The sequence below is a fragment of the Chelonia mydas genome, chromosome 10 (assembly GCF_015237465.2).
Source record: "Chelonia mydas isolate rCheMyd1 chromosome 10, rCheMyd1.pri.v2, whole genome shotgun sequence".
In the NCBI taxonomy this organism is placed as follows: domain Eukaryota; kingdom Metazoa; phylum Chordata; order Testudines; family Cheloniidae; genus Chelonia; species Chelonia mydas.
The window spans coordinates 2,038,114-2,061,037 of NC_051250.2; the positions used below are offsets into that span (position 1 = coordinate 2,038,114).

The following is a 22,924-nucleotide window of genomic DNA, read 5'->3' on the forward strand; positions in this document are numbered from 1 at the left end:
CTCTTCCCAATTTTTCCACATCCTTCTTGTAGCGTGGGGCCCAAAACTGGACATAATACTCCAGCTGCGGCCTCACCAATGTCAAATAGAGGAGAACGATCACATCCCTCAGTCTGCTTGCAATGCCCCTACTTATACATCCCAAGGAAGGCCATTGGCCTTCTTGGTCCTACTTTCATACACTGCAGGGTGCTTGTATTAACCCCCCAGAACTGCTGCAGCATGCAGGGGTAGTCCCCCCTGAAGGGGGAAGGAAGGTAGATGGCCCTTTAATGGCTTTGCTCTGACCAGGCAGGTGTGCGTGCAGGCTGGATGGGCACTGCAGACTAGAAGGCTCCAGCAGCTGCAGGGAGAATTATACAGCAGCCACCTAGAAGAACAGGGGATTCCTTACAGGCAGCATTAACAGACCACGTGCAGGTGAGTCCACCCTACCTCTCATGTTAGAGATGGAACACAGCAGAGTGGGAAGACTTCCTTCTACCTCGTACTTAATAGGGTCCCCACCATGGGCCAGGCAAAGCCCTTCACCCAGAGTGGGGCCCCTGCAGACTAGGTGGGACCCAGAGAGATGCCGGGAGGGAGGGGACTGCAGAGACCAATCTTTAATCAAGTTATGTAATATACAAGAGTTTAATTTGGTGCAGATTAGTTTCAATATTAAAAGGCTGATTGCTCAGACTCAGCATGTGAGCACATTAAATATATTACAGGCACTACAGGAGGAGGAAGGGAGCCCCAGAGCATCACAAACATACAAATAACTTACAGAACGCTGCCCTGCCCATGCTCTGTTCTCCACAGGAGGCTGTGTCAAGGCTGTGGAAACAACTCAAGGGCTGGGGGGGATTTGACAGTTAGAAAAACTAGATATTCAATAAAATCAACTTCCTAATGGGTGCTGAGGGGCCAGTCTGGCCATGGCATAAAGATGCACCAGTTCCTCAGCAGTGGCCCCTCCTGTGGCCCCCATGCAGCTGACAGCACGTGGCAGCAGAGAGGTGGCCCAGCTGGTGGGAGGTAACAGTTTGACAGGAGGGTGTTGCAGAGGCCCCTCCGTCCGAGGCTGTAACAGTTTGGCACAGACACTGAGTCCATTACAGCCGGGTTCTAAGCAGAGGGCTTCACACGGGCAGAGCCGGACTTGGAGCTGAGCAGCTTCTCTACCATGGTGCGGGCGTAGCGTAGCCGGCTGGCCAACTCCTTGCAGCAGCCATGCTCCTCTATCAGGCTCAGCTTGTACGTGCGGAAGTCCCGTTTCTCATCGATGTACGTGACTGCCGCCATCAAGGGGCATAGGATGATTTTAGTGTGGTCCTACAGAGAGAATGCATAGAGCTTGAGAGGTCCCTTGGCAGGCTGAGCCTACTGGTTCACAGCTAGCCACAGGGGTCCGCAGACTATCCTAGGTGAACATCCCATGTGCACCCCAGTTGGAATCACCTCGCCTGTCTCTGCTGCCGTGGAGAAGCAGGACCAGGAAAGCACCGACTGCATTTCGTTCTTTTAAAGGATTTCAGCAAGTGACAACAAAGGTAGCCAACACCACATGGCCAGCCAGATCTGCACAGGCTACCGGGCAAACAGCGCACTAAGGATTAATTTCAGAGTAACAGCCGTGTTAGTCTGTATTCGCAAAAAGAAAAGGAGTACTTGTGGCACCTTAGAGACTAACCAATTTATTTGAGCATAAGCTTTCGTGAGCTACAGCTCACAGCTCACAAAAGCTTATGCTCAAATAAATTGGTTAGTCTCTAAGGTGCCACAAGTATTCCTTTTCTTTTTGCTAAGGATTAATAAGGCACAATGGCCTTGATTAGTGAGCAATGACAGGGAGTCTGGGTGGCTCAGGTACTGGGAAAATGGACTGAGAGGCCTTCCTGTCCTGGGTCAGCTGCTCTGAAATCTGGCCTAAGTTGTGACCATCTGATAGCACCATCTTTCTGCGTGTTACGATGGCCCCCAAAGTGGTTGGTGAGCTGCTGACACTGGAGGTTTTGCTCCTGCTACCCGCAAGCAGCTGTCTCACCTGGAAGAAGTTGATCTGCACAGTGCCGTTGCTCAGGTGCAGGATGATGGCACTGCGAGTCCGGAACCAGGTGCGGAGGTAGGGGAGGCGTGCCAGCTCGTCCCCCTCCCGGGGCGTGATGTTGGCTCCAGCCTTTAGCAGGTGCTCACTCATGTAATTCCGGAAGTATTTCAGTAGTGTTATCTACAGAGACAGCTACATGGGTTAGCAGGATGAGCTGGGCTGTGTGGGGAAGATCATACTTCCAAGGCAGTGTCTGCTTCCATAGCTGCATGGCCCAACTGGTTATTGTAAGACTGCCAGGTTATTGTAAGATGTGAACAAACCAGAACAGGGTGCTTGGACAAGGAACCTAGATTGGTTGTTATACCTGGCCTCACTTCATGGGTTTATTTTTTAGTCCAGGTTGTTCTCGGCATTGCAGAGAACTATTGTTAATATTTCTGTGAAACTGCATTCGCACTGGGTGTTTTACAAAGTGGAAACTGAACCTGAACTGCTGCCAGTGCTCTTTTTAGGGGGGGAAGCAAAGACGTAGCCTCTCTAGCCAGACCCTAGATATGTGGATTGTGCTTGGTCTGCTTAGATAGCCCTTCACAGCCCAGGTGGGTTTCCAGTTCAGACCCAGTTTGGCCGGGGAACAGGGAAAGGAGGAGGACACAGTTAATAGACAGTAGCTCCTAGCTGCTGTTAAATTTGCGTCTCCAGAGTGACTGACCTTCTTAGTCAACGTAGAGGGGTAGGATCTCACAGTGAAGTAGGACTCGGTGCTGTTTTGCTCAATGTACTGTAGGCTGTCCCCATCGTTGTACATAATGAGACGGGTGGAGTCATTGAAGAGAACCCCAACGCTGTTATCGCACAGCTGGTAGCCTGGTTAGAGAAGGGAATGCATTAGATCTCCGAACACTGAAGGTCTCCAGGCTTGGGATACTATAAGCTGCAAGAGTGCCTTAGCAGAAGGCTCCCACTCTGGCTGCCCGTGGTGCCACTAAGTGTCTTGAGCAGTGCCTCTCAGCCTTTCCAGACTGCACCCCTTTCAGGAGTCTGATTGGTCTTGTGTACCCCAAGTTTCATCTCACTTTAAAACTACTTGCTTACAAAAATCAGACATAAGAATAGAAAAGTGTCTCAGCACCGTGTTACGGAAACCTTGCGGACTCAGTTTTACCATACAATTATCAATCAATTGGAATATCAATATTGTAACTTGCGTGTCTGTGTCTAGCATATAGAACAGTGTAAACAAGGCCGTATGACATTAGTTTGTCCTGACTTTGCTAGTGCTTTTTATTTTCCTAGTTTTACAACAGGCTACGTATTTAGAGGAGTTGATGTACTCCCCTGGAAAACCTTTGCGTACCCCTGATTGAGAACCACTGGTCCAGAGCTCCTGTTTTCAAAGGACTATGTGGGGAAACGTCCCCTGCAGAGTTAGTCGTGTAACAAATGAATACACAGTGAGCTTCCCTCTCCATTGTACTGCCCACCTCAGAATGCCAGTGCTGTCTCAGCTGGCCTCACTGGTCAGCACCTTCACACCAGGCCCCGCACCCCGCCCCGCCATGTGTTTGCTGGGGCATACGGTGTTCAGTGCCTACCCGGATGCGGATCTGAAATCCTAAGCTCTTTAGACTGTAAGGGGAAGGCGCAGGATGTTAATGATTCCCTCGATCAGCTGAGTATTTTATGCTGCTCTCACGGACGGTGACATCTGAGGCACTGCACATACACCCTGTTAGTCAGTTAAAGAACCAGCTACATCAGATGGACGATTTGCAGCCTGGGCCCTTGGATCTCACCCTCCCCTGGGAAGCTGGGGGAAGCGGCTGAAGTGAACTCGGCAGCTGGCAATGCCAAGACGCTCCCTACCTAATCCGTACTTGTCCGAGTAGTCCACCCATTTGCTAACCCAGAAGATGGGTATGCAGGCAGGATCTTCAGCCTCCTCTGCAACAGAAATGGGGTTTGTTAAATAGCATTTGTAAAGCAACATGTGAAACCCTCAGCTGACTTGCTGGGTGTAAGGGGGAGCCAGGGGCAGGGCGAGGAGCTCCTCCGCCAACCCTCCGCTTTGGAGTTTTTAATCCAAGCACCTCGTAGCACATGGAGGCTTGGAGGTCAAAAAGCACCACGTCCGATCCTGTGCAGGGATCCTGGTGTGTGGCAGCCCGTCCCCGTGGCTCACCTTGTCTCACGACTGCCCTCTCAGAGGGTTTTGCTGCGTTGGCCACGCTCAGCTGCTGTAACATGTCCGCTAGGTGGCAGTCGACAGGCTCTCCCAGCTCCCGCAGTGCTGCTTCGTCTTCCTTTTCATGGGTTTTATCTAAGGCAGGGCTGTCCAGGCCTGAGCCAGAGGAGAAGAGCAGGGCGACAGCTGTATTAGTAGCATGAAGGCTAAAGCTGGCAGAGTTTCAGGAGAAGTTAGATTTACCTTCACACCAAGCTGCAGCAGTTTGCATGACTCGGCCCATAGCGCTGGAAGCAGAGACACCCATCTCTGCAATGAGCAGAAGTTCTGCCAGCCTCATCCTGTTGATGAGCCGCCTGCTCCATTAGAGCCGGATTACTGCAATTAACGCTGACGACCTTGTCAGCATCCATGCCTCATGGGAGGAGATGGTCTTACCCTGCTTGGGATACTAGCCACTCCCTCTAATGGGCAGAGGCAGGAAGGAGGAGAACGGAGTTAAGAGCTGCCAGGGGGCACCATCTTCCCTTAGGCCATGAGCCTCCTGTGTGGTAGCAGGACACCTAGCGAATTAAACTGGCCTTAGGCCTGAGCTCGGATCGGGCATTCCCAAGTTCTTGCCAAATGGGAGGAAGAGGATCCAGTTCTGCAGTGGCTGCCCCGTGAGGCTAGAAGAGCAGCGAGCTGCCATCCTCACTCAAGCACGGTCCTGCCCAGAGCCAGAGCACTACAGAGAAGCAGGGAGGGCGAGGAGCATGAGGCCTGACATGTCCTGGGGCCAGGATGCTCCATTCGCCGTATGTTTAAGATAACCCTCTCTCCATGCTGTGGGGGGATCTGTCAGAAAAGCAGTGACTGCTCCTGCAAGGGGCAGTGCTGGATTTCCAGGACAAACATCCCCACATGAGCTCACTAGGCATAACCGTATGTCACCAAGGGCCAAGCAGGGTTTTCATCTATAATTTACTCTCAACACCAGTCTTCTCCCCCTCCCCACTATAACCCAGGGCTCTCTTGTAATTGCCAGACACTTAAAACCTACATCCCGCCCCCTCCCCACATCTTACCTTTGTTGAGAGCGGTAAGAGGTTTCCGTCCACTCGGGTCAAATCCACTGGGGGCAATTGAAAACCTAGGCGGGATGGTTAGACAGGTGGTGGGCAACCGGGTGGGGATGTAACCTGATGTGAAGAACTCATCATTCAACAGTTCGTCAATAGTAGGGCGGGTGGCAGGGTCAGATCTCAGCATCTTCTGGATGAGATTAGCAGCTACGGGGTTGATGTGCTGAAAGAGGGGACAGGCAGGGTTCATGAGTGAGGGCCAGGGGATAAGCACGACCTAGCACGGGTGTGCACAATGGATAGGTCAGCCCCACAACTAGTGAGGCTTTCCTGCTCCAAGCAGAGGTCGTGCATGGTTGGGAGACCAGGACTTAAGCCTGGAGGAGGTGAGGAGGATTAGAGTTCTAAATGGCTATTTCAGGGTGAAAGCTTACAGTGCAAGTGCAGTTGGTGATTGCGGAAGGGTCTGACAGGCAGCAGCAGGGATGGGTTTGATACCCAGACCAGTTCAAATTGAGTCCAGCCACAAAGGAGAAGGAGTCCAATGGTAGGAAGGGAGTTGGAGTCCCTTACGTGCCCATGATATCACCCAACAGAATATTGTAATGCATCTGTGCCAGTTTGGGGGGCTAGCTCCCCCCTCCCTTCCCCTGGGAGTTGGCCTTTCAAGTTAACACTCCCTGCTTTAAGCCTAGAAAGGCTTAACACAAATGTAGATCCTTGTTTGGTGTCTCCCCATCTGTACTCAGGATGCTGGAAGCCATTTCCATGGTTATGAGCAGGCACCAGAGAAGCAATTTGGCTTCTGCACGTGATATCAGCTCTTTCACAAAGGTGACAAAGATCAACCAGGAGGACGAACCCTCCCCTCTGCAGCAGGCTCCGTACCTTGGGGATGTTATACTCATTCTTCTTAATTCGGATGTATGTTTCTTTTAGACAAGAGGTTTCAAAGGGTGGCTTCCCTACCAGGAGAGTGTACCTGCATATTTAAGAAATATAAAAGCCCGTCACAAGGAGGAGACTGCAAGATTTCCCCCATGAGGTGTCTTTCGCAGGGGGAGAATCACCGCACACCCAGGAGATGAAGGGCAGCAGACAATTGTAATTGAAATGCCAGTTCAGTTTCCAGTTCCCTGCTCCCTAAGGGAGGAGATTGGAACTTGGCACCCTCTGGAGGGAGTTCCAGCTAGAAGGTGGCCCTTGGGACTTTAAAGAGAGAAGCTTCAAAATAACCTACCCTAGAACAGGAAGTTAGCCTGCAAATGCCATTGGGTGCACATATGGCCGGGTGCGCACACAACAGCTGGCAGGTCAAGGTAAGCAGAAAAATCGCAGTGATAGTCTGATCTGAGGAATTTTCTGGAGGGAGTCAAGCCCCCGTTACAAAGCAAACGAGCCATGAAGGAAGTGGAGAATCATTACCATCTCCACCCCTCGATTACTGCCTTTATGGGAGTAGTCCTGCTAGGGCAGCCTAATTTTCAAACCATTAATTTTAAATTGTAACATTTAAGACCCAGTCCGTACAGAGATTTGAACCACGTTAGCAGCATTATACCTAGAGAACAGCACACAGCTGGGTCTCAGGCCAGTTAGCGCCTCAGGTCCAGTCTACGTGTAAAAATCTGATCAACCTAGCTACGTCGCTCAGGGCTGTGAAAAATGTCACGCCCAAGTGCTGTGGTTTAGACACAGCTAGGTCAATGGAAGACTTCTTCCATAGATGTAGCTAATTGACCTCTCCTCCGAGAGGTGGATTAACTCCATTGACGGAAAAACCCTTCAGTCGATGTAGAAAGCATCTGCCCTGTAACACCACAGTGGCTCAGCTGCAATGCCATAGCTGGGCCATTGTTGCATTGACGGGCCCTTAGTCTGCACTTAAGCAGGTCCTGGCTTGGAATTGGTCATCTTTGTTTTATAGCGTCTCCTTTAAGAAAAAGGCTCCTTACAATCTAAGAGTAACTTGAAACCAGGAACTGATCACAGTCTAGTTGACTGAGCTGGCTCCTCTCAGCAGCCTTAAGCCCATTACATGCTGAAGGCCCAAGTTTAAGGGCACACCAACAAAAACTGAAGATGCGTCATAAAAAACTTACATAATGCAGCCGATGGACCAAATGTCCACTTCAAAGCTGTGTCCCTTCTTGCCCAGCACTTCAGGAGCTATATAGTTTGGCGTCCCACACAGGGTCTTCTTACGCTCGCCATCATATTCTACTTTGGTTGCCAAGCCAAAGTCACCTTGAAAGAACGTTGGTGTCAGTCGGGGTTATGCACCAGGAAGGCCAGCAGGTCTCAGGTGGTACCTTGTGGACATTCAGTGATCACAGACCTTGCTGCTGAGCCACAAGTGGCAGAATTATAGGCAACATCCTCCAAATATTGAGTCTTAAACGGCCTGAGAGGCTGGTTTCAGGGTAGCCCGCTCGGAAAGGGGGAAGAATTCTGACAGGGGGGTTAAGAAGCTATCCTGGGGTTTTGTGGCAGCAGAAGCTACTGCTCTCTCCGCTGTCCTTTCTACAAGCGAGCCAGCGCTCAAGGGAGAACGTCCCAAGGACTCTTTGCAGCAAGAGAGGAAGGGAAGGGCTCCCTGGGCTGACAAATTCCTGGACATGCTTCTCCCCTGCGCAGACAAGTGGATAGGGAAGTGCCCTGCAGGTGTCCATACCTATTTTCACCTCCATGTCATCGTTGAGGAAGAGGTTGCCCAGCTTGAGGTCCCTGTGGATGACCCGGTTGCCGTGCAGATACTGGCAGCCCAGGATTGTTTGCCGCAGATAGTACCGAGCTTCGGGCTCTGTCAATGCTTTCCTCCGCTTATGCAGCTCCAACAGGGACTGGGGGCCAGGAGAGAGGCAGGATCATGAGCACCGCCAGCTGAGAGCCAGTTACCCCCCCCCCCCCCCAATTCCATCCCATTTGTGTCCCAGGTGAGACATCCCAACCCACCCTCCTGAAAACCAGGTATCCTCCCAGCCGCTTATCCAGCCCCCGGGGCAGGCCCAACCCATCCTGCCTCCCTCACCCCTAGCGGCGCTGAGAGGAGAGTTACCATGGCAAGGTTTAGGAGGGTCCCCGCGCCTGGCTGCTCAGGGCTACTGGCCCTTTAAGGGCTTGGAACGCTCAGACAGGGTGGAACGCGGAGACAGGTTCAGAGTTCCGGCCGGGCGCCGCCCGCATCCCCCGTGGAACCGGCCCCGGCCCCGCGCCCTCGGCCCGGCCGCCCGCCCGCCCCCTTCCCCAGCCCCCGGCCCGGGCCATGGGAACAGCGGGCGTCCCGGCCAGCAGCGCCCCGGGACCCGCAGCGGCCCCGGGAGCCGACGTCTCTCTCCGCCCCGGGCGCGGGAGCGGGCGCGGGCCGGACCCAGCCGCGCGCTGGCGGAGTCGGGGCTCGCCCCCCGAGCGCGCCCCCCGCCGCCCCCTCACCCTCCGGCGGCAGAGCTCCAGCACCACGAAGACGAAGTCGCCGTCCTCGAAGAAGCCCTGGAAGCCGACCACGTGGCGGTGCGCCAGGCTGCGGTGGATGGAGATCTCCATGGACATCTTCTCCTTCTGGTGCGGCTTCACCAGCAGCGACTTGGGCACGATCTTGCCCGCGAACACCTCCTGGCTCTCCAGCTCCGTGATCTCGTAGCACTTGGCGAAGCCGCCCTTGCCCAGGAAGCGGCCGCGCATGTAGCTCCGGCGGGTGCGGGGGTCCACCAGCACCTTGGGGATCTCCTTGGCCGCCGCCCCGGCCCCGGCCGCCTTCCCGGGCTCCGCCGCGCCCGGCGGCTTCGCCCCCTTCCCGGCCACCGCGCTCATGATCCTGCCCCTGCCCGCGGCTCCCGAACCCTGCCCGGCCCCGCGCCGACCTCGCCGCGCCCCGCTCCGCGCCCCGCTGGCTCCGGGCCCCGCTCTCGCCGCCGGCCGCGCTGACACTGTAACAATTTCAAACCTCCAGCCGGAGCGTTACCAGCCCCCAGCGCGCTCCCCATTGGCTGCTAGGATTTAAAATCCAAGCCGCCCGCCGCTAGGCACCATGGGAACGCCCCCTCCCGCCCGGTTTAAAGGGACAGGCGCGCCCGGGCGCCGCGAGCCGGCAGCCGCGAGCAAGGAGCCGCTTCCAGGACACAGGGTCTCGCCCCGCAGCGTCGCCCCCGCGGGAAGCAGCTCTCCTGCCCCCAGCCGTGCTCCAGCCACCGTCCCCCAGACGTGCAGCTCTAGCCCCAGCCACCCGCACCCAGATGTGCAGCTCTAGCCCCAGCCCCCCGGGCCCAGCCGTGCTCCAGCCACCGTCCCCCAAAACGTCCAGCTCTAGCCCCAGCCACTCTCCCCCTACATGTGATCCAGCCACCCACCCCGCACCCAGATGTGCAGCTCTAGCCCCAGCCACCCGGGCCCAGCCGTGCTCCAGCCACCGTCCCCCAGACGTGCAGCTGTAGCCCCAGCCACTCTCCCCCTACATGTGATCCAGCCACCCACCCCGCCCCCCGATGTGCAGCTCTAGCCCCAGATACCCCCTCCCACATGTGCTCCAGCCACGCACCCCAAAATGTGCAGCTCTAGCCCCAGCCACTCTCCCCCTACATGTGATCCAGCCACCCACCCCGCCCCCCGATGTGCAGCTCTAGCCCCAGCCACTCTCCCCCTACATGTGATCCAGCCACCCACCCCACCCCCCGATGTGCAGCTCTAGCCCCTGCTACCCTCGCCCCACATGCAAAGCTATGAGATCAGCCTTCCCTTCCCCCGTTGAACTGTCACAGCTTCCTGCTGGTGGGTTACAGGAGCCTAGTCAGGCTGTGGGCTCACTGAGGATGTGTTTCCTGCAGAGTAGGAGCTAGTGTCGCCCCTGCCCCCTCAGTGAGCCCCTCTTGCGGCACACACCTCACTAGGAGGACTTGGTTTCTCTTTTTTGTCATAGGCTCCTCAAGCATTTCAGGCCTTACCGGGGAACAGACATCTCGCAGCAAATAGTTTTCTTAACTTTTATTATTTCCCTTTGCCTACTGAGCTTATCAATACCTTGCTACTTAGGGACCCCCGAAAAGCCCCCTGCACTGGAGGAAATTCTAAGAGTGAGGACAATTCAAATGACAGGTTTCAGAGTAGCAGCCGTGTTAGTCTGTATTCGCAAAAAGAAAAGGAGGACTTGTGGCACCTTAGAGACTAACACATTTATTTGAGCATGAGCTTTCCTGAGCTACAGCAGATGCATCCGATGAAGTGAGCTGTAGCTCACGAAAGCTTATGCTCAAATAAATTGGTTAGTCTCTAAGGTGCCACAAGTTCTCCTTTTCTTTTTGACAATTCAAATGGAGATTCTAACTGTGGATAAAAAAAAAACAAACCCTAATGAAATGCTACCTTGGTAAATAGCCATTTAACTAACGTGGCCCAGGGCCTGCTGGAAATCGACTGTTCCTCAGCTCAGCCCTGGTTTCAAGGAGATTGAGGTTGGGTACTTTTGTTAATCATCGTCAACATCATCTATTTACCACCGCCCCACACCCTGTGGTAAGGCTTTGAAACAAACACAGGAGGAATCTTGCAGGGCGAGCAACCGCTTCTCTAGGCGCCTCAAGCTGCAGGGGGGTGTTTAGCTGTGGGCACAGCCCCAGCTGCAGCCTGGGCAGGGAAGGGATTTTGAGCTGGCCCGTTTGAAACTGGCCTTATTGCAAAGTCTTAGTAGGTGTGACTTCAACAAACTATTCACAAAGGAACTTGGCAAGCAGCGTCCCCCTGGCCCCCTTTCTTTAAAGTATGAGGTATCGGCTGCTGTTGAAGGCGGGGTACTGGATTTGATGGATGAAATAGTCTGATCTGGTGTAGCAAAATCTATTAATTTCCTGTTTGTTATTTGACAAGTTAGCGTCAAAGACCCAAATGTTATTCAAATGGATTGAATTCACATTTAAATAACTGCAGTAAATTCATTAAAAGGGGCAAGTCTGAGTCTTCAGCTGTGCAAGTTAAAGCGCAAAAACATTCTTTCCAGCAAGATTGATGTGACCGTAAATTTGCTTGCCCAGGCTCCCTATCTGAGAGTTGCTTTTATCTCCCAGCCGGTTGTGTAGTTCGCGGAGGGACAGAAGAGTGCCCAAAAGGGAAATTAAACGAGTTCTTAACCCAATACCCTGCACGCAGCCCTCTTCCAAACAGAGACTGTACCCCGAGAGAGAGTCGGCAGGGCCTTCTGTGGAAGGGTCCATGTCCCGCGGCCCTGTGGGGCCGAGGAGTGGGTACGAACTGGCAGCGGAGTTTGGGTTCTGAGGCAGTTTTACATTCCTAAAATCTTGGCCCTGGAACCGTGAATTAGAGCTGGTGCCACTCCAAGGGCAGGGAGCAGCGGCTGCAGCGCACCAAGAGGCCGGGAAGCGGGGAGCTGGAGAACCGCGGGCCCGGGCGGACAGGGCTCTGCCCACCGCAGCCGGCGACGCAGCGGTCAGGGCCAAGGCACTTAGACACAGGGACTCGTCCACACAGTGGTTTATTACAGGAAGCTAGAGTGGTCACGGAACACGAAGAAACAAGTAGCTTAACACATGCCTGGGTCCCCTTACAGCGTCATTCCTGGAGCCGTGTTTTGGCGGGGGCCGCGCTCTGCAATACCCCCCCGCCCCCCTTCACCTTTTCACACTCCCCCCACAGCTGGCTCGATTCTAGGCGGCTCTGGCTGCTCCCCGCAGTAAGAGGTGCCAGAGGCCGAGGGGGGTCGTTCCGTCCTTGCGTCTCTCGCAGTGCGCCCGGGGAGCTGCGGCGCAGGACCACACATCGCCTGGGGCCCTTTGGCCTCGCAGCCGGAGCCGCTTCCCCACCGGGGCCGCCCGCTGCAGCGCGTAGTTTGTGCCAGGCTTGAGCCCCGGCCGGCCGCTCCGGGCTTGCCGCACCAGGTAGGAGTGTAAACAAATCGCAGGAGCCCCAGCAGCTCCTTCATTACACGTGAAGCCCTGCCCCGCCCTGGCCCGTAGCACAGGGCTGCTGAGCAGGCCCCTCCAAGGAAGGGGTGGGGGGGACGCTGTGCCTTTGTCCTTACGCAGGGAGGCGGGTGGTGGGACTCACCGCAGGACAAGAGTGGGAGCAGCTGGGCAGCTTTATTCTGATATTAGAAACTCAGCTGCCCTCAGCAAATCCCCTGGAACAAGGTCAGGCCCCTGGCAGCTGCAGCCTGGGCAGGGAAGGGATTTTGAGCCCGCCCGTTTACAGCTCTGGCTTTAGGAGCCCTGTAACCTCAGTGACCGAGAAGGTTATGGAGAAAGGCAGGCTTTGGCAGAGGCGGTGTGAGCGCTCATCCTACCGCTGCCGAGATTGGGAGACCCACATCGGCATCCCCAGAGGTCCGGGACAAGCTAACAAGAGGCAGGGAGCTGTCTTTGAAGCTTCCCCTGCCCTCCGAACCCAGCAAAAGGGAGAGAGAAAGCCACAGTCCCCGCACTCTCGCCGGGCTCGTTGCTCGGCTCCGACACCTTGCTCCCGAAGCTCTCCGGCTCGGCCAGGCTGGGGTTCCCCATGCCCGGAGCGCACAGCCCTGGAGAGCCGCCCGTGGGCGCACGCAGGGCACACAGGAACACCCCGAGCCTGCTGCAGCCTGGAGGCGGGGTACATGGGGAGCAGAGCCCGCTCCTCCCCCCGCTGGCACGCGGGGAACAATCCCGAACGGGTCACTCTCAGCGGGCGGACCGGGAGCGCCCTGCAGGCAGCTCCAGTCCGGCTCTCTCCAGCTGCCGGGGGAGCCCCTCCCGCCCGGCTCTGGGGCCCGCTGGCCGCGGCACCCCGGGGTCCGCTCTCAGCCCTGCCGGGCCCTAGCAGACAGCGCAGCCGTGGCTCTTGGCGCTCCGGCGGGGCGGCTCCTTGGAGAAGGTCTGGGGCCGGCGGCGCTGCAGGGCCGGGCTGAGCCGCCCGGGCAGGTTGACCTGGCTCAGCAGCTCCTGGAAGAGGCCGACCACGTTGCGCCCCTGCTTGGCCGACGCCTCCAGGCAGGGGCAGCCCCAGTCCCGCTGCGCGGCGGCGATGCGCGGGTCGGGCTCGCCCGGCGCCAGGTCGCTCTTGTTCCCCACCACCACGAAGGGCACCGCGCCCCGCTTGGCCTCCAGGATCTCGTCCCGCAGCCGCTGCACCTCGGCGAAGGAGTCGGGCTCCTGCAGCGAGTAGACCAGGGCGAAGGCGTCGGCGCGGCTGATGCAGAGGCGCCGCATGGCCGGGAAGCTGTAGCTGCCGCTCGTGTCCAGGATCTCCAGGCGGAGGCGCAGCCCGGAGCCCGCCTCCAGCTCCAGCTCCAGCAGGTGCAGCTCCTCCACCGTGCGCCGGTGCCGCGCCTCGAAGGTGTCCTGCAGGAAGCGGCGGACCAGCGCCGTCTTGCCCACGCCCGCCGCCCCGAAGAGCACCAGGCGCACCCGGGCCTCGGGCGCCGGGCACAGAGCCATGCGGGGCGTCCGGGCAGCGTCCGACTCCTCCCGGGGGCAGCGCGCTGGGACCGTCTCGCCGCCAGACCCCGCTTGGCAGCTGCAGGGAGCCGCCCGCGCCCGCCCTTTATAGCCGCCCGCCCGGGGCTCCCGCCGGCAGCCAATCCGCCCGCAGGGGAGGCGCTCGGGCCGGACTCGGCGGGGACAGTCACCTGCGGGCCCCGCCCGAGGGCGAACGTCAGCGGCTGCCGGGCGGCGGGAGTGCCGGGGGGTGGGGGGCACGGGACGGGGGGCGGGAGTGCCGGGGGGCACGGGACGGGGGGCGGGAGTGCCGGGGGGTGGGGGGCACGGGACGGGGGGCGGGAGTGCCGGAGGGTGGGGGGCACGGGACGGGGGGCGGGAGTGACGCGGGGTGGGGGGCACGGGACGGGGGGCGCAGGTGCCGCCCCAAGCCCCTGGAGCGGGGCTCCGCCGTGCACCCTGCGGGGTTTGCGGGAGTTTCCTTTCAGCCCCCGAGCAGCTCCAAGTTCCCTCGGGCTGCGTCCCCTCAGAGCCGCTAGGGGGCGCTCCCGGGCCGGGCTGCGGGGCCCCGGGGCCCCTTGCCCCGGGCGGGCTCGGGCCGGGCCGGGCGCTGCGCCTCCGCCGGGCCTGGGCATCTTTGCAAACACGGGGCGGCCCCTTCCCATAGCGCCGGCCTGAGCCCAGAGCCAAGCCGCGTCCAGCCCCGTTGTAACGGAGCTGGGCTGGACGTTTCCTGCGGGACACTGGGTGGGGTCCTTCGGTCAATGTCCCGGGGAAGGGGGCTGGGGGGGCTGCCGCACCCCCTGGCTTGAAGCGGTTTCCATCATGTACAGTTTGATTCATTGGCTCCCAAGGCCTGGAGCGTCGCTGCCCGCGGGGGGCAGGGGGGGTGTCCCACCGGCCAGCCCCCCACCTGCCTGCGCACCATCACACCTGCCCCCTGGGCTGGCGCTAAGGGAAACTGCACTGGAGAGAACTGCGGCCCTCAGCCAAGGGGGAGCAGGGCTGCTGGGAGGGTCGCTGGGGCAATGCCTTGGGGAGCGATGTGTAGCAGGTTCACGAGCCAGGGGGCCGAGCCCGGGTGCTGTTCTGCCGGACAGCTGGCTGCGAGAAGCCCCCAGGGGCTACCTGAGGGACCCCCATGCTGGGTAGGGAAGTCCGCAGCCTGGGTGGGTGGGTACAGGGAGGGGAGCTGCCCTTTGCTGCCCGTTCTCCAGGAGAGCTAGGCCATAGCTGGGTGTCAAAGCACCCGAACTCTCCCCGCCTGTGGGGAGGTGATGCTAGGGGAGTCTGAGCCTAAGGGGAAGAGAGAGAAATGGGGGTCCCATGCCACAGGGCAGAGCAGGCCTCTTATCCACCATGTCAGATGCTGGGGGGGGGGGGGCAGCAGGTCTCAACAGCTGGCCCTGAAGACACCAGGGTTGTGGTGCCTCTGAGTCTCCCAGTCTCCCCAGAAGACAACAGCAGGTAGGGGAAGCGGGGTCTTTTTGGGGGCTGGGGTGGTTTTGTGTGTCTGGGGGTGGTTAGCGGGAACCTCCATAAGCTCAAATAGCCTCAAGGCTGTGGGAAGCGTCTCTGCCCTGACCCAAGCTGGGTCTCTCCCGTCAGTGCTTTGGGCATATGCTGGGGGGCTCTCTGCACGTTGTGGGGAGGGGAGGTTGCAGTATTGATGTTGGTTTTGCACATGTGTTTCTGCAACACGACCTTATTGTGACAAGCTAAATATCATCCCCCGTAACGATGCAACATCACGATGCAATATATGGGACAGAACATGGAGGATTTAGGGGACTACTTGTTTGATACCCTCTGTGCCTTCTTGGAGAGCAGATCTTTTAGAACAGAGGCCTTGATAATTGATGTTAATATAACAAACACCCTAACGGTCTCGAGTGTGCACAACTCCATGTGTACCAGGGCACCATTCGAGCCCCCCAGTGTATTCAGGGAATTTTCCAGTGAAAAGGTTTTCCATGAAGCTATCAGCTACCCCCAGTGCTGTGTTACGGTTTAACATGCCCACCTCGCACATCATGGTGGGCATGAACAAGGGGCAGAGGAATGAATCCAGTTGGTCTTTCCACCTGGGAAACACTTACAGGGAACTGGAGAAACAGGGGTGGCCTTGGTGCTCCACTAGGGAATAGGGATGAGCTTTGGAAGGAAGAGTGAGGGGCTTAGGAGAAGAGAGGATGATGGGAAAGAAAAGAGCAGAACAGAAGGGCGGGGGAGAAAATTGCAGAGGGGAAGAGTAAACAAGGGGAGGCTGAAGCAAACCTGACCTTGAAGAAAAGTAAGTGCACTGATTGTGGACAGCCAGCGTGACCAGCTGTTGGGCACAGTGCCCTGTGAGAACATGTTCAGGGGGAAGGTGCTGCCCCCAGACTCCGGATGGGTCCCCACCATCACTGCTTGGGAGCGTGGCCCTGCCTGGTCCTACAGCATGGCCCAGCTGACACCACAAATGAGCGGCTTTTAGCTGACCCCCTCATGCGGGTCACATACAGATCTGTAAATGCACACAGGCTGTCAGCCATTCTGACACCACGTTGCTTTCCTTCCCCAGAACTCTGAGGCTGAGAGAAGTGTGCAACCTGCAGGTGGCTTGGGCTATTTTCTCTCACACTTCCCAGGAATATTATTCATCTTCCCAAGAAAAGACACTACTGAATGGATTGTGAGTTCCTCCCTTTGTCTATTGTTCATCGCATACCGTATACTGTTCTCCCTGAGAGTGAAACATGATGTCCTACTGCAGTGAGTTTGCCAGATAACGTACCTGAGGGCATGGCCAGTGGCTTGGCTGAGGTGTGTATGACTGGCCTTGCTGGGTGTGGTCCTCTTGGGATAGTTTTTTGCTTTGCATAAAGTGTTGTGCTTGTAAAGCAATCAGACGTTAACACCCTGATGACTCTTATTGCTTCCATGGAAGATGACATGCCAGCCGGTCACGTCCTTCCCGCAGATTAGTTGGGGTTGACTGGTCATGGAGTGTGGGTGTTGCTATCGTGTACAGGGGGCAGTGATCTTCATCTAGGTCCGAGCTGGTGACCTAGAGGTGAAGAACTCTGTCTTGGCTTTCCAGTCCCCTGAGCCAGACGGGTTGGGACAGGTGACCTAGACAGGAGAGACTCTGTAGCCCGTTTCCAGTCCTTTGAGCTCATCTCGCCTCCTTCATTTGAAATGAGTTTTTTTTAAATATTTCATTTCTCATTTAGTTTGACATTAGGAGAAAAGCTCTCTCAGCCACGACTTAGAGGATGGGGATGCTTTAAAGGTGACTTGCCAAGGAAATTAATTTAAGGATTAGGTGTTTGCCCTTTTTAGTTGTTTGTGGGGTTTTTTTTTAATGGGGTGAAAGCTGGAAAAGACCCCTTCCTCCAGGTATTTTTCTGCTCATTTTTTAGTTGGGATATCCAGAACGTCAAGTCTGGCCTCCCTGGGTTCTGGTGAAGGACTTGGTGGAGGTCTAACGTGTATATTGGGAGCTCTCCCATGCCTGTAAAGAGTTAACACCTCATCCCTTCGATTAAAGACACCCTTTCTCCCAAGAGTGTACTAGGCATTGCAGGTAAAGATGTGTAAACAAAAATATGTCTGGCTGAAACGCTCTCCCCTTCTCGGTAGTTTGACTTCCAGGCTTTGAGCTTCCAGGGCAGAGGAGACTTGGATTTCTCATGTAAAAACCAAACAGAATGATTATTTATTTTTTTATAAACTCCTTCTGGGCCTTGCCTAGTTGCCCATAAATTAAGAGCTCTGAGGTCCACTGAAAGATATTCCCTCATCCACTTTGTCTCTCTAATGTCCTGGGACCAAGACAGCTACAACACCACTGTTTATTTTCTGACCTACCCCTCATGTTTATGCTTGTCCTGTAGAGAGTGGGATGTTTTGTTTTGGTCCCCTTGGGCGTCGCCATTGCACTGGGGCTCTGAGTTTGATAGTTTCCCTAGCAGGTATTTCTTGTTCTAAAGCCCCATCTAGCTCTGTTTGGAGAGTCCCTGTTGCTCGTTCCCCCGTGGACCGGCTGAGTCCCCTGCTCTTGGGATGATTCTGCTGGCAGGGGTTCCTTTAGATGCCCCACACTCTCTCACAGCTGCTGTTTGCTGTGGGGTTTTCACTGGAAGGAAACTCACTCTGCAGGCTCCCAGCACTCTCTGTTCCTGCTCAAATATTTACCTGCAGAATTAATGAGAAACAGTTTTCATTAGTCAGCGAGTGGAGGTGAATGCCAGGGCTGCCCACACAGCAGGAGATTAGCTGGTTAATGGCAGGAGGGAAGGAGGTGTCAAACTGGGGGTCGAGTTGTGTATCCATCCATCAGCCTCAGCAGATGGAGCCCAATGAACCCCAACTGGATCCTGCCACTGCCCCAGGGAGACTTCAGATGATGCCCTCTGCGCCAAGGCTCACACTGAGCCATCTCTGGAGGCGCACGGCCCCAGCCCAACTCCAGTGGGTCCATCAGCTTCCTCAGAATCTAAATGTCACAGCGATGGTTTCTATTTTAGCCTCCCTGGTTGGGAAGATCCGTCCCAAATGTGACCTGGATCCAGGCTGCGAGCCTTCTTCTCTCTCTCTCTTGTGCTGGTTCACACAGGTGCGAGCGAGAGGAGAACTGGGGCCTGAGCCTACAGACGGACCTGTCGGGATGGAAGGTGTTAAGAGCACAGGGAGGCTGCTGCACTGGGGGACGGTGATGGAGGGGGGACTGCACGTGAAGGAGTTTGGTGATGGGGGCAGGGCCCTGTAATGGCCAGTGGTCAGACCTGCCGCTTTGTGGGTCTCCAGGCCTAACTCCTGGCAAAGGAGGCAGACGGGGCTCTGAGCTTGTGACGCCCACTGGCTGCAGCAGTGGCCATGGAAAGCAATGCAAGCTGTCCTGTACTCAGGTATCACATTTGAGGGAAGGATTGCTTTTCCATCACAATTTCCTAAGCCAGTTGCTAAGGCTACACACCAGCAGTTCAGCATTTGGAGCTGGGGTGATGTGAACTGCCATGGCCATCTCAGTGAACTGTTAACTCTGGGCCCTAAAGATGACCATTCAGGGGAAGATTTTTCCCAAGACACAAATGGCTGTCAGGCACCTAGCTGCCCTGGAATTTGATTGGGAGGTAGGAGTGCCTATCTGCTATCGGGGCCTTTGAAAATCTTATACTCTTAAATGTCGACATTGTTGATTATTTCCCTGCTGATCTTTAGCAGAAACACCCAGCTGCTCTGGGGTTGTGAGCAGAGCTTGAGGAGGGTGCCACTACTTCCCCTCCCACAGGTTGACCCTTGATTTGCTGGGGTCTCTGTGCACACTCCCTGCCAGGTCTGTGTCCTTTACATGCTTGCAGAGGGGGGTTTCTATGGAAGGCAGTTTGACTGGGAGACTCGAGAAGCGTGCTGCTTGCCTGGAGCTAGAATTCAGGATGTGACGGAGCATCTGCGGAGACTGATCAAGCCCTCAGACCGCTACCCCTTCCTTCTTCTCCACGTGGGCACCAATGGTATTGCCAAGAATGACCTTGAGCGGGTCACTGCAGACTATGTGGTTCTGGGAAGAAGGATACAGGAGTTTGGGGCACAAGTCGTGTTCTCGCCCATCCTCCCTGTGGAAGGAAAAGGCCCAGGTGTGTGGGTGTCAGGTATCACAGGCACGGGAAGGCTTTGCCTTCCCAAACAGCCTGACGGCCCTCTGCCCATGCTCCACCCCCAGGGCCCACCCTGCTGTTCCCTTGGTGCCAGAGGCTGGGGCAGGCAGGCTGAGGGCTGCGGCGTGCCCCAGGGCCATGCCATGCCACCTGTCCTCCGAGCGCTGGGGCTGCACTGCCCGCCCAGCGCTGGGGCTGGGATCGCTCCAGCCGCGCCGCCTGCCACCCGCCCAGCGCTGGGGCTGGCAGCTTGACCAGGGAGCGCCTTCAGGGGCGGGGGGTCGGGCCAGGTGGTGCAGCCCAGGCCGTGCTGCCTGGCGCTCCAGGGCCGGGGGCACTAGCCTGGGGCAGAGGCCAGCGGCCACAGTGGGCGGGGGGAGGCCTGGGGGCACTGGGCAGGGGCCAGCGGCCACAGTGGGGGCTGGGCTCCAGTGGGTGCAGAAGGGGTGGGGCCTCAGGCACAAGGGGCGGGGCTGGGGGGACTAGCCTCCCCAAGCCAGGGGTTCACCCATGTCAGGCCCATGTCAGGGTAGGACCATCAAACTGTGGAGGTAAATGCATGGTTGCAGAGGTGGTGTCGGAGAGAGGGCTTTGGATTCTTCAACCCTGGGATGTTGTTCTGGGAAGAAAGATTGCTAGGAAGAGATGGGATCCACCTAACGAAGAGAGAGAAGAGCATCTTCACAGGCAGGCTGCTAACCTAGTGAGGAGGGCTTTAACCTAAGTTTGCCTAGGGATGGAGACCTAAGCCCAGAGGTAGGTGGGGAAGTGGGATACCAGGAGGAAACACAAGGAGGAGGGTGTTACAGGGGAGGCCTCCTGCTTCATACTGAGAAAGCAGGACAATCGGCTAGTTATCTTAGGTTCATGTACACGAACGCAAGAAGCCTGGGAAACAAGCAGGGAGAACTGGAAGTCCTGGCACAAGTCAAGGAACTATGATGTGATTCGCAAAAAGAAAAGGAGGACTTGTGGCACCTTAGAGACCAATTTATTTGAGCATGAGCTTTCGTGAGCTACAGCTCACTTCATCGGATGCATACTGTGGAAATTGCAGAAGACATTATATACACAGGGACCATGAAACAATACCTCCTCCCACCCCACTCTCCTGCTGGTAATAGCTTATCTAAAGTGATCATCAAGTGCTGGAAATGGCCCAACTTGATGATCACTTTAGATAAGCTATTACCAGCAGGAGAGTGGGGTGGGAGGAGGTATTGTTTCATGGTGTCTGTGTATATAATGTCTTCTGCAATTTCCACAGTATGCATCCGATGAAGTGAGCTGTAGCTCACGAAAGCTCATGCTCAAATAAATTGGTTAGTCTCTAAGGTGCCACAAGTCCTCCTTTTCTTTTTGCGAATACAGAGTAACACGGCTGTTACTCTGAAACCTATGATGTGATTGGAATAACAGAGACTTGGTGGGGTAACTCACATGATTGGAGTACTGTCATGGATGGGTATAAACTGTTCAGGAAGGACAGGCAGGGGAGAAAAGGTGGGGGAGTAGCACTGTATGTAAGGGAGCAGTATGACTGCTCGGAGCTCCGGTATGAAACTGGAGAAAAGCCTGTTGAGTGTCTTTGGGTTAAGTTTAAAGGCAAGAGCAACAAGGGTGATGTCATGGTGGGCGTGTGCTATAGACCACCAGACCAGGAGGATGAGGTAGACGAGGCTTTCTTCAGACAACTAGCAGAAGTTTCCAGATCACAGGCCCTGGTTCTCATGGGGGACTTCAATCACCCTGACATCTACTGGGAGAGCAATACAGCAATGCACAGACAATCCAGGAAGTTTTTGGAGAGTTTTGGGGACAACTTCCTGGCACAAGTGCTGGAGGAACCAACCAGGGGCCATTCTCCTCTTGGCCTACTGCTCACAAACAAGGAAGAATTGGTAGGGGAAGTAGAAGTGGGTGGCAACCTGGCCAGCAGTGACCATGAGATCGTCGAGATGGGGGAGGTCCTGGGCGACTGGAAAAAGGCTAATGTAGTGCCCATCTTTAAAAAAGGGAAGAAGGATGATCCAGGGAACTACAGCCCAGTCAGCCTCACCTCAGTCTCTGGAAATCATGGAGCAGGTCCTCAAGGAATCCATTTTGAAGCACTTAGAGGAGAAGAAAGTGATCAGGAACAGTCAGCATGGATTCACCAAGGGCAAGTCATGCCTGACCAACCTGATTGCCTTCCATGATGAGATAACTGGCTCTGTGGATGAGGGGAAAGCAGTGGACGTGATATACCTTGACTTTAGCAAAACTTTTGACACGGTCACCCACAGTATTCTTGCCAGCAAGTTAAAGAAGTATGGATGAATGAATGGACTATAAGGCAGACAGATAGCTGGCTAGATTGTCAGGCTCAACAGGTAGTGATCAATGGCTCGATGTCTAGTTGGCAGCCGGTATCAAGCAGAGTGCCCCAGGGGTCAGTCCGGGGACCGGTTTTGTTCAACATCTTCATTAATGATCTGGAGGATGGTGTGGATTGCGCCCTCAGCAAGTTCGCAGATCACACTAAGCTGGGGGGAGAGGTAGATATGCTGGAGGGTAGGGATAGGATCCAGAGTGACCTAGACAAATTGGAGGATTGGGCCAAAAGAAATCTGATGAGGTTCAACAAGGACAAGTGCAGAGTCCTGCACTTAGGACGGAAGACGCCCATGCACTGCTACAGACTAGGGACCGAATGGCTCGGCAGCAGTTCTGCAGAAAAGGACCTGGGGCTTACAGTGGATGAGAAGCTGGATGACTCAACAGTGTGCCCTTGTTGCCAAGACGGCTAACGGCTGCATTAGTAAGAGTGTTGCCAGCAGATCAAGGGAAGTGATTATTCCCCTCTATTTGGCACTGGTTGGTGAGGCCACACCTGGAGTATCGCATCCAGTTTTGGTTCCCCCACTACAGAAGGGATGTGCACAAATTGGAGAGAGCCCAGCAGAGGGCAATGAAAATGATTAGGGGGCTGGGGCACATGACTTACGAGGAGAGGCTGAGGGAACTGAGATTATTTAGTCTGCGGAAGAGAAGAGTGAGGGGGGATTTGAGAGCAGCCTTCAACTACCTGAAAGGGGGTTCCAAAGAGGATGGATCTAGACTGTTCTCAGTGGTGGCAGATGACAGAACAAGGAGCAATGGTCTCAGGTTGCAGTGGGGGGAGGTCTAGGTTGGATATTAGGAAAAACTATTTCACTAGGAGGGTGGTGAAGCACTGGAATGGGTTCCCTAGGGAGGTGGTGGAATCTCCATCCTTAGAAGTTTTTAAGGTCAGGCTTGACAAAGCCCTGGCTGGGATGATTTAGTTGGGGATTGGCCCTGCTTTGAGCAGGGGGTTGGACTAGATGACCTCCTGAGGTCCCTTCCAACCTGATATTCTAGGATTCTATGAATGCATTGGCTTTTGCTGCTGCATCTGGGTCTCCCTCCCAGCCAGGGGCCTCTGTGGAGGTGGAAATGGTTGGGTTGCCTCCAGCTGAGCCCTAGGGCTTCCCAGGATCCGGTGGGACAAGTGGAGCTACAGGGAACGAGCCCGCGCACCCAGATGCTGCGTCACTGACCTCGGGCTGTTGCCTCAGGATCTT

At 55.9% G+C, this 22,924-nt stretch overlaps 2 protein-coding genes across 2 annotated transcripts; both read right to left on the reverse strand.

The window, feature by feature from the left end:
• Positions 1–617: 617 nt before the first annotated feature.
• Positions 618–9,249, reverse strand: PLK1 (polo like kinase 1). Its single transcript, XM_037911477.2, has 10 exons — positions 8,717–9,249; positions 7,959–8,127; positions 7,387–7,531; positions 6,173–6,266; positions 5,288–5,507; positions 4,218–4,376; positions 3,902–3,979; positions 2,748–2,902; positions 2,030–2,212; positions 618–1,317 (listed from the first exon to the last, which is right to left on the reverse strand). The coding sequence occupies exons 1-10, from the start codon at positions 9,092–9,094 to the stop codon at positions 1,111–1,113; spliced, it is 1,788 nt and encodes a 595-aa protein (XP_037767405.1). The 5' UTR covers positions 9,095–9,249; the 3' UTR covers positions 618–1,110.
• Positions 9,250–10,697: 1,448 nt separating this feature from the next.
• On the reverse strand, positions 10,698–13,793 carry LOC119567186 (ras-related protein Rap-2c). The gene has a single exon (XM_037910834.2). It carries the CDS (start codon positions 13,693–13,695, stop codon positions 13,075–13,077), a length of 621 nt encoding a protein of 206 aa, XP_037766762.1. The 5' UTR covers positions 13,696–13,793; the 3' UTR covers positions 10,698–13,074.
• Between the last annotated feature and the right edge of the window lie 9,131 nt (positions 13,794–22,924).

What these genes read in the sequence shown, in the direction of transcription:
- LOC119567186 (XM_037910834.2), bottom strand. Translation starts at nt 13,695, where the DNA reads ATGGCTCTGTGCCCGGCGCCCGAGGCCCGGGTGCGCCTGGTGCTCTTC.
- PLK1 (XM_037911477.2), bottom strand. Translation starts at nt 9,094, where the DNA reads ATGAGCGCGGTGGCCGGGAAGGGGGCGAAGCCGCCGGGCGCGGCGGAG. An exon ending in TGGTCCATCGGCTGCATTAT is followed by an intron (nt 6,267 to 7,386) that starts GTAAGTTTTTTA and finishes TTAAATATGCAG; the next exon opens with GTACACTCTCCTGGTAGGGA. An exon ending in ATGAGTATAACATCCCCAAG is followed by an intron (nt 5,508 to 6,172) that starts GTACGGAGCCTG and finishes CCCCTCTTTCAG; the next exon opens with CACATCAACCCCGTAGCTGC.